Source organism: Salvelinus alpinus, chromosome 27 (genome assembly GCF_045679555.1).
Source record: "Salvelinus alpinus chromosome 27, SLU_Salpinus.1, whole genome shotgun sequence".
Classification (NCBI taxonomy): Eukaryota; Metazoa; Chordata; class Actinopteri; order Salmoniformes; family Salmonidae; genus Salvelinus; species Salvelinus alpinus.
Genome location: NC_092112.1, coordinates 38,000,023 through 38,011,153, shown reverse-complemented (window position 1 = coordinate 38,011,153; position 11,131 = coordinate 38,000,023). Strand labels below are relative to the sequence as shown.

Below are 11,131 nucleotides of genomic sequence, written 5' to 3'. Positions count from 1 at the left end.
ACATTCTTAAAATAAAGTGGTGATCCTAACTGACCTAAGACAGGCAATTTTACTAGGATTAAATGTCAGGAATTGTGAAAAACTGAGTTGAAATGTATTTGGATAAGGTGTATGTAAACTTCCAACTTCAAATGTACCTTGTAAATGCTCCCTTTCATACCTTTACTATGCACATATCCTTAACGTTCCTCTATGCAAAGGATTTCAAAGCTATGATAAACCGCCGTACACAAAACCATGACATGCATGGGCAGAAGTCTAGACGCAGGAGTGTTGAGAATATACAGGTCAAAATAAAGGAAACACTCAAATAAAATGTCTTAATAGGCCGTTGGGGCACCACGAGCCAGAACAGCTTCAATGCACCTTGGCGTAGATTCTACAAGTGTCTGGAACCCTATTGGAGGGTCGAGACACCGTTGTTCCATGAGAAATTCCATCTTTGGTGTTTTGTTGCTGGAAAACGCTGTCTCTGGCACCACTCCAGAATTTCCCATAGTTGTCCAATTGGGTTGAAATCTGGTGACTGAGACAGCCATGGCATATGGTTTACATAGTTGTCATGCTCATCAAATCATTCAGTGCCTACTTGTGCCCTGTGGATGGGGGCATTGTCATCCCATGGGGGCATAGCGAGGGTAGGCAAAATAATGGCATGCCCAGCATTTTTTTTTTTTAAATACAGGATGGGATGCTAATTGATTCATTAACTCAGGAACCACACCTGTATGGAAGCAACTAATTTCAATATACTTTGTGTCCCTCATGTACTCAACTCTTTTCATTATTTTGGCATTTAACTGTAAAACACATGTTTGTCTCTGCAGCAAATGAGACCAAATATCCTTCTCTAAAGATATAAAAACACTTCCCTGTGTGAAATGTGAACACACTTCATGACATACATTTTCACACAAAAACTAGATACATTTACATTTAAGTCATTTAGCAGACGCTCTTATCCAGAGCGACTTACAAATTAGATACTACATTCTGTAATATGATGACTATTTCAGAAAAGTATTCTCCCTTTTCTTCTTATGAAAGAGAACATTCGGTGACATTGTAAACTTGTTTTATTTTAGCAAAAATCCCTGAAGTGAGTAGTACATTTTTACTACAGTATATTCTGATAAAAATATCTTAGTAGAAGTGGCTTTAATTTTTTTATACAAAATCCAGCACAAAACAAAAGACTGCTGAAGACAGGGTTGTGCGCAACTAACTATTTGCATAATGTATGATACCTTCCCACCCCTAGGAGGCTCACTACATCATGTCTTTGGCAGGCTGCTCAATAAATATTCCCTTGTTGTACTTCTGTCCAATCCCATAAGGCACGTGTGCAGCGATAGTCCCCAGCTCCTTGGCACCTTCAATGTGGAACATCTGGTCATCAAAGAAGATGTGAGGCTGGATCTTCTGTAGGAGGGGCCCTTTAGGTGCCCCGGCTAGGAACAGGGCCTCATCGATCTCCAGGCCCCAGCACCTGAGTGTCTTGAGGACGCGGACCCCTGAGCTGGCTGCACTGCGGGATGTGACTAGGTAGGTACGAATGGGGCAGGTCATACGCTCGTTCTTGGCGTAGAACTTCCTCTGGAGCATCCCCAGCGCCTCCAGGAAACACTTTAAGGGGCCCTGAGTGAATGAACGAGACATAGGGTTGGCATAACATTATTATTATTATTTTTTTTTTTATCTAAGCAAATAACACATCAATGGGTTCCACTTTATTTGGACATTCTCCTATTATAGATGGTCTTTAGACGCTCAAACTATCACCAATCAATCAACTACCACGGATGATATGCAACAACTTGCAAGGGTTAAGGTTAGGTCTAGGATTACAGTAAGTGGGTGTGTTAGTTAAAACGTTTGTTGATAGTAAGTTGAACATCTATAACTATAGGGAGACTCCAAATAAAGTGTTAGCCATCGAGAAAATAAATAAATAATAATCAGAATCAAAAAGCTAAAAGAAAAATGAAGGCATGTACTCTCATGAACACCTGTGCAAGAGGTTTGTTCTCAAACTCCTTCTCATGCTCAAAGGACGTGTCCAGGCCGTGTTGTTTCACGATGATCTCCGACTCAGAGAAGAGGACGGCGTCCCCGTCAAAGGCAACTTTCAGCTGTGTGTCGGAAAGCTGGTTCTCCACATCTCCGGACGCAAACATGGTCGCTGCTGCAATGCCTATTTATAAAAGACATTATAAGGGGCTTATACATGCTCATAACAATGGTATCCTAATGTATTACATCTGTAGGCTATATTATACCTATAAAGCGTTCCCACAACGTACATCTACAGTTTTTTTAAAAACTCTGTTAAAAATGCTGTATCCATGCTAACCTAAAACAGTTTAATCCCTATAGGACAATAAAGGAAAGTAGCATTATCAACTACCCTCCTCAATGGCCTCTATGACTTTCTCTCCATCCTTGGAGAGGTACAGGTTGGTCATGTAGGCCTTCAGATAGCCAATGGGGCTTTCCCCTCCCGTCATACAGAATCTTTCAATGGTTAAATCTGTCAGGGAGAGTGAAAAACAAAAACATATCAGAACCACATAGAAATCCGATAGTATAGTCATCAGGCTGGTAGCCAAAGATGGCCACTAACATCCATGCAAAACAGGCATTTAACTATTAAGAAAAAAATATTTTGTCAAAAATACCAGTCATTCAATGAAATGCAGCACACAAGTAGTGAGTCTTAACCAAAGAAATATAATTACTAGAATTACTGGTCATTGTATTTCTCTGCTTATAGCACTGTAGTAGGCATGGCTGAGCGTCGACCACGAACCGTAGTGGTTGATGCTGTTGATGAGGCGCACCCCGACCTGGGCGTGGTTATTCGTCATCAGGATGACGTCAAACAACTCGTCGCTGTCGGGGTAGAGCCGCCTCAGCCGTGCGTTCACATTCATCAGAGCCTGCAGTGTGTGTGTGTGTGTGTTTTTAGGACAGAATTGACACAGGGATAAAGTCAAAACCTGACTGGTGGGTACTAGAGCAACTACTTACAGGTGGTTGCTTCAGACTATTTAGTCCCAAGTTGCAACATACACATATGCAGGCAGGCATGCTCACATGTACTGATAAATGCACAGGAGCGGAAGGGGACAAGAATTCGGCCCTGGCATTTTATCCACGTCAGCCCACGTCGCTGTATAAACCACCATCATGCTACCACCCCCGGCAGGCCACCAATCACAAACACTATATACCCTGACATAACATTGGTAGTACTATACAGCGTTTCTCAACCATTTTCTGTTCCAGTGACTGGCAACACATGGTCCACTTTTTTAACCAGCTTATGTAAAAAAATAAAAAAAAAGACGTAAAAACACCACAGGAAATACAACTCACCACTATAACTGGGCCTCTTCTTTAACCATTTTGCTTTGCCTCCCTGTTGTGCTGTCTATTAGTCTAAGCATCTTCTCTGCTGTCACTGTGCTGCTTTTGTTCTGTCTGCTTAAGCATTAGACGTTATAAAAGCCAAGCTAACGACTTGGGCACTAGTTTGCAATATAGCCTGGCATATATGTTCTCCTGAATCAGCACGGCTAACTCTTAAACTGGGTTAAATCAAGGTTTCTAATAATCTTGGTGCAACAAATTAAAGTTGAATTAAATCTTTCCTCTAATCTAAGCTTAGTTTAAACTTCAAACCTAGATTAATTTTAAACCTGTTCCTCAATGAATAAAAATACACCGCTCAAAAAAATTAAGGGAACACTAAAATAACACATCCTAGATCTGAATGAATGAAATATTCTTATTAAATATTTTTTTCTTTACATAGTTGAATGTGCGAGCAACAAAATCACACAAATTATCAATGGAAATCAAATTCATCAATGGAGGTCTGGATTTGGAGTCACACTCAAAATTAAAAGTGGAAAACCACACTACAGGCTGATCCAACTTTGATGTAATGTCCTTAAAACAAGTCAAAATGAGGCTCAGTAGTGTGTGTGGCCTCCACGTGCCTGTATGACCTCCCTACAATGCCTGGGCATGCTCCTGATGAGGTGGCGGATGGTCTCCTGAGGGATCTACTCCCAGACCTGGACTAAAGCATCCACCAACTCCTGGACAGTCTGTGGTGCAACGTGGCGTTGGTGGATGGAGCGAGACATGATGTCCCAGATGTGCTCAATTGGATTCAGGTCTGGGGAACGGGCGGGCCAGTCCATAGCATCAATGCCTTCCTCTTGCAGGAACTGCTGACACACTCCAGCCACATGAGGTCTAGCATTGTCTTGCATTAGGAGGAACCCAGGGCCAACCGCACCAGCATATGGTCTCACAAGGGGTCTGAGGATCTCATCTCGGTACCTAATGGCAGTCAGGCTACCTCTGGCGAGCACAAGGAGGGCTGTGCGGCCCCCCAAAGAAATGCCACCCCACACCATGACTGACCCACCGCCAAACCGGTCATGCTGGAGGATGTTGCAGGCAGCAGAACGTTCTCCACGGCGTCTCCAGACTCTGTCACATGTGCTCAGTGTGAACCTGCTTTCATCTGTGAAGAGCACAGGGCGCCAGTGGCGAATTTGCCAACCTTGGTGTTCTCTGGCAAATGCCAAACGTCCTGCACGGTGTTGGGCTGTAAGCACAACCCCCACCTGTGGACGTCGGGCCCTCATACCACCCTCATGGAGTCTGTTTCTGACCGTTTGAGCAGACACATGCACATTTGTGGCCTGCTGGAGGTCATTTTGCAGGGCTCTGGCAGTGCTCCTCCTTGCACAAAGGCGGAGGTAGCGGTCCTGCTGCTGGGTTGTTGCCCTCCTACGGCCTCCTACGGTTGTTGCCCTCCTACGGTTGTTGCCCTCCTACGGAGCTGCACTACCTGAGCCACTTGTGTGGGTTGTAGACTCCGTCTCATGCTACCACTAGAGTGAAAGCACCGCCAGCATTCAAAAGTGACCAAAACATCAGCCAGGAAGCATAGGAACTGAGAAGTGGTCTGTGGTCACCATCTGCAGAACCACTCCTTTATTGGGGGTGTCTTGCTAATTGCCTATAATTTCCACCTGTTGTCTATTCCATTTGCACAACAGCATGTGAAATTTATTGTCAATCAGTGTTGCTTCCTAAGTGGACAGTTTGATTTCACAGAAGTGTGATTGACTTGGAGTTACATTGTGCTGTTTAAGTGTTCCCTTTATTTTTTTGAGCAGTGTATATTAACTTAGATTGGAGATCATTTCTAAACTGCCACTTGAGGTGGTTTAACTGATAAAATGGCAGCATATCTACTGTGGAGAAACCAAAATGACAGAGTTCCTCAGAGAATAATTAGAAACAGGTTGAATCCTGTTGAGTTTTATGATAATTAACAAATTATTAGTGGGCTATTTACATGCCCATTTTGTACAACAATTGAATTGGGGCTTATGACATGCCCAGCCTTGATACGAGTGATGTTACGCAACAATCTCAACGGGACTGATTACGGTAACATTGTGGTGAAGTTGCATTAACGTTAGTTTTAACGTGCATTATAGGCATTGATATTTACCAGTTATTTATGCTTACTAAATATTGGTGGGTCGAGTTGTCTGTCGTCATCATAGGGGTTATGGAGAGGGGCAAACTGCTGGGAAATAATCTCGCATAACTTCTGGGTGATGGGATCAATTTCATTGGACGGAGGCCCCCCTCCGAAGAAGTGTAATATATAGACAGACTAAGTTGTTTCATCTAACATGTACAAGCAGGAATGCATGACTCAATTCATTTTGTGCAACCTAACCCAGTGATTGTCATGAATTATGGGTTGACAATTAGACTATAGTTGCTATATTTCTGTCAAAAAAGGATGCCAGATTTTTTTTTTGTTCAATAGAGATGATACATCTTAATGTGCACCTCTAATATCATAGGCTGATTAATTTGGGGTTCAAAACCTGAGGAAGAGGAAACTCAAAACACATGAACTAGATCGATAACACCCACTGCTAGTAGCCATGTATTCAACCAACAGTACATTTTATGTCCTAAAATACTTTGCATTTGTAGGCTACTACCCACCTACACTACACTTGCAATGGCCTTTGCGCATTTCGCACGTGCACCGTTCCATATCTCAAAGCCATATCAAATATCTAGGTGGTAAAATAATTGCTATTGAGCGTTGAGAAATAAAAATGATACCTACAGAAAGCTGAGGCCCTCCAATCGTCAACCAGGACAAAGCTTACAAAGCTGTGTTTCCCCCCCAATTACATTTTGAAATGTCATACGATTAGAACATATTTCTCTCTCAAGTGCATGGGGTGGGGGAGAGGAGAGTGGCTTGTTCATTACAGAAGCAGGCCCCAGTGAAACAGGCACAGGGCACACACTTTCATTACAGGAATCATGAGGCTAATGCTCTTTACCGTTTGCCCAAATCATGGTTTTAGCCACCCCCAAAAAATGACATTTTGAGTGAGATGAAATGTAAAATGTGCTCTTCCTAAGTTTATAGGCTGTGACACCCACCCTTACAGTTTACGATCCACGATGTCTGTCTAACTGATGACAGTGTCGGAACAAGTATCTTTAGCTATGCCGCATTTCACTTTGAATATGAGTTTGCATGACCTCAGCCTACCAGAAAAATCAGGCCGGCCCATCTTGGCAGATTAGTATAACAGAAACTGCACAAATTAAAAAATAAATAAATCAAACAAAACAAAGAAACTGGTCCAGCCCATCTGGCATTTCCCAGAATTGAACACCTGTGTGTAAACGGAGGACAGACGCCACAAAACATGTCACTGAAAAACACTGTTGGCTGCAACTGTGTTAAAACATTGTACTGCAGTGGAGGAGGATGGGGAAGACCATCCTACTCAGTGAATTGCAGAAATGTTTCAATAGTGAAACATTAAAAAACTTTTTAAAATCCATTTTAGATACAGTAAATATATTCACATCACCAAATAACTGATTAAAATACTGTTGATATAACGAATAATGAACCCAAGTTTGAACTCATTGGCCTGAATGCCAAGCTTCACGTCTGGAGGAAACCTGGCACCATCCCTACCGTGAAGCATGGTGGTGGCAGCATCATGCTGTGGGGATGTTTTTCAGCGGCAGGAAAAAAATGAACGGAGCAAAGTACAGAGATCCTTAATGAAAAGGTTCACGTTCCAACAGGACAACGACCCTAAGCACACAGCCAAAACAACGCAGGAGTGGCTACGGGACAATTCTCCCGAGTATCCTAGAGTGGCCCAGCCAGAGCCCGGACTTGAACCAGATCGAACATCTCTGAAGAGACTTGAAAACAGCTGTGCAGCAACTCTCCCCATCCAACCTGACAGAGGTTAAGAGGATCTGCAGAAAAGAATGGGAGAAACTCCCCAAATACAGGTGTGACAAGCTTGTAGCGTCATACCCAAGAAGATTTATTGTAATCGCTGCCAAAGGTTCTTCAACAAAGTACTGAGTAAAGGGTCTGTATACTTATGTAAATGTGATGGTTGCTTAAAAAAAATAACTATTTCTAAAAACCTGTTTTTGCTTTGTCATTATGGGCTATTGTGTAAATTGAGGAACAAAAACCTTTTAGAATAAGGCTGAAACCTAACAAACTGTGGAAAAAGTAAAGGTCTGAATACTTTCCGAATGAACTGTATATCTACCACAGTCATATACCCTTGAAAGCAGCCTCAGCTATGACATGTTTGTTTGTAAGGTCCACGTTTTTTTAAATGCCGTATTGCTACGCCATTTTACTTGTCTGTAAAGGAATGCCACTTCTGAAACGGAATAACGTCAATCACTAGCCGACCAGAATTGTCAATCAAATAATCACGAGCTGCCGGTGCACTCTCTCCAAAATAAAGTACTTTGAAATATGTTAAATACCGTGACATTAGAAAGAAAACATCTACTAGGAATGAACTCCTAAGGATTCAGTATTTTTGTAAAGGAGGAGACTGATTAGTGGCCGTACCTCCGCAAACACAAACACTTGCATCTTTCATAATGAGCTACAAAGGGTCGGAGAGAGAGGAGAGGGGCACAGTATAGGTAGGTCGGCCACCAGGCAGACGGAGTCAGAACCATGCGCTAAGCTTATATATCTGCAATCAAAAGCTGTATCTGGCACCTTCAGTAAAGAAGGGCCTATCATCAATAAATAGGCTACGATATTCTACACACAAACGACCAAAAGACTGAACACACACACACACACTCGCATAATTTGCAAAGAGAAAGAGCAGGCTAGCCAGCTGCACTGTAAATGTTTCTTAAATTTTAAGGATCCATATTTTTTTTGTTTAAACATTAACGTTCACACCCCCTCAGACTTACACAGAAATTATGAGGACTTTCGGAGGACGTCCTCCAACCTATCAGAGCTCTTGCAGTATGGACTAACATCTTGTCCATCCAATCAAAGGATCAGAGAATGAATCTAGTCCTGAAAGCATAAGCTACAGCTAGCTAGCACTGCATAAAGTGTGGTGAGTAGTTGACTCAGAAAGAGAAAGACAATCGAACAGTTAAATTAATTTCTTCCAAAATGAATGAGAAGAAGCAGAGAGAGCTAGCTATATTTCATTGTATTTATTTCCCTTCAGAGTTTACCTTTCACTTAGCTAGTTAATGCAGTTAATTTAGCCTACTCAACAACCTGCCTCAGAGGACTGCTATTTATGCAAGCTGGCCAAGCTTACCTTGACTTGCATTAATTTATTGCCACCGGGGCCGCCGTTGTAACTACTTGCTGTACTGCGTGATTGTACACATGGATTGTATTGTGGGTTTACTAATGTTTTTTTGCCTGGTCACAGATAGCTGTTGTGAACTGAAGTCCAAATTCGAGTATCATGTAGTAGCCTAAACCTATTGATGTTACATTGAGCTGGGTGAATGGAATATGAATCTCATAAAAAAATTAATTGTCCTACAAAATCTTGAATGGCACTAACCGCCACTGGTGTACAGTAAGTATATATTTAGCATTTGTGAAATTATTTTGATGTGATATGAAAGTAGGGGGCTATGTTTCTAGAACCTCAATGCAATTTAGAATCGATCTGTGTTTAAATAAAAATGTTGGCTGTTTATGCTGCCAGAGCCAATTCTCCTATAAACAGAAAATGTAAGACCCTTACCAAAAAGATTGCAGTCAGAGTGCAGTATACCTGTAGTAATGTAGTTAGAATGCAGTATAACTGCAGAAGCCTGCAAATACTACATCCAAAATAACTTTACCATAGTAATTTTGCAGTGTAACTGCAGTTACAGTGCAGTATAACTGCAGTTGTGCAATCCCTGGTCCAAAATACCACAGTCGACTGCAGTTTGTGCACTTTTACTGCAGTTTCAAAACGGCAATAATTGTAAGGGCACCCTCTGCCTTTTCCTAGCACAGACATGCAGGTAGGCCATATCCTTCAATCACTCTCTGAATTAACCTACCTTCACTAGAGGAAACGCCACCCCTGGCATGAGCGGCTCATTGTCGTGCTCCTGTTGATAGGTCACATACTTCTCGACCCCATCTTCTTTGTAGATCTTCCCCTCTGCAACCATGTTGAACAGGGAGCGAGAGGAGACGGCGATAGTAACGGCATATTGGGGTTTGGGCTGTTTGCAAAACAAGAATAGTAAAGAAAGAAAATTACGATACGAGATTAGCAGCAAATATACCCGTATTGACACTTTTTTCTACAAACTGCAAACAAGATATGCGAATGTATCACTTACAGGTCTAGGTTTGTTTGTTTTTAAACTGTCAAAAAAGGCTTTTGCTGCTGTCCAGTCCTTTTCCTCTCCAGCCTCCGTGGCTGTTGGATCGGTAGTTTTGATTTCAGCCATATTTGGCCTGGAATTGAAAAGTTTTCAGTCTGATAATTCCGTAACAATGATTACCAATGTAGACGACCAGACCATGCGACTACAAGAAAGTTTGCAGGAATGCTTGCGCGATGGTGAAGATGTTCGTGTGTTTTTACCCATGACGCTTAATCACATGAGGTTGGTGGCATCTTAATTGGGGAGGACGGGCTCATGGTAATAGCTGGAGCAGAATCAGTGGAATGGTATCGATACATAAAACCAGGGCCGGCTCCAGCCTTTTGGAGGCTCTAAGTGAGATTTGGTTGGGGGGCTCCCATCGCGGCAAAAACATTTTAGTGGCCCCCCGCTTGACGGTGGATGGAAAATGTTAAAGCTGCAATATGTAACTTTTTGGACAACTTGAACAAATTCACATTGACATGTGTGTTATAGATCTGTCATTCTCATTGACAGCAAGTCTAAGAAGCGGTAGATATGTTCTATGTGCTCTATTTCTATGATTCTCATTCTTAAGTTTAGTTGTTACACCTTTTACTTTTGGTTTTGTACACCACCTTCAGACAGCTGAAAATTCAATATTTTGGGTAATGGGAAATATATATTTCACAGCGGTTTAGATGGTACAATGATTATCTACACTATACTTGTTTTGTCACATAAACTGAAATTAAGCAAACTATTAGAATTTTTGCAACCAGGAAATGGCGGAGTGATTTCTGCATAGTGCATCTTTACACATTTTGCAAAGAGGCGTAGAGAAAATGTGGCAGTTTTAAAGCAAGTTTTCTTCTACACGTTTTGTAATGACTTATGACATGTTAATATTGTAACGAATATGATATCTGAGTGAGAATGACTAACAAAATCAATGGGGGCCCCAGAAGGTCAGGGCCCCTCGGCACGTGCCCTGCTTGCCCAGTGTGTATTCCGACAAGGTTACTACAAGTTTAGAACATGGCTAATTGAGTGACTGTCAGTGACTGACATAACGAGAAACTGCTGATGCACAACCAAATTTCGAAATTGCACCTTATGTATTCTAATATTCATACTCTTCATAGTAAGTTGAGACCCTAGCTGTGTTCGAATACCCAAACTAACATACTGTATACTACATACTTAATGAGTATATACTACATACTATATACTATTAGTTCATTTTAGTATATTGTAAACGGAACAGTATCCTTTCAGTTGAGCGTACTAGCTCTTTGCCAGTCTACCGGAAGTTGATGCTGCTGCTATGCAACCTCTTGCTAGCTAGTTAGCATAACAAATGACTAGTTAAGACATTTTACGACTT

At 41.8% G+C, this 11,131-nt stretch overlaps 1 protein-coding gene across 2 annotated transcripts; it reads right to left on the bottom strand.

The window, feature by feature from the left end:
• Positions 1-1,058: 1,058 nt before the first annotated feature.
• LOC139556510 (cytosolic 5'-nucleotidase 1A-like) lies at positions 1,059-10,715 on the bottom strand. 2 transcript variants are annotated; one of them, XM_071370556.1, is made up of 6 exons: positions 9,736-10,715; positions 9,448-9,615; positions 2,810-2,939; positions 2,408-2,530; positions 1,998-2,194; positions 1,059-1,638 (listed from the first exon to the last, which is right to left on the bottom strand). In XM_071370556.1, the coding sequence occupies exons 1-6, from the start codon at positions 9,844-9,846 to the stop codon at positions 1,270-1,272; spliced, it is 1,098 nt and encodes a 365-aa protein (XP_071226657.1). In that variant the 5' UTR covers positions 9,847-10,715; the 3' UTR covers positions 1,059-1,269. The 2 variants fall into 2 exon arrangements, with proteins under 2 accessions (XP_071226657.1, XP_071226658.1); XM_071370557.1 differs by having other exon boundaries at positions 2,010-2,194; positions 9,736-10,698.
• Positions 10,716-11,131: the final 416 nt, after the last annotated feature.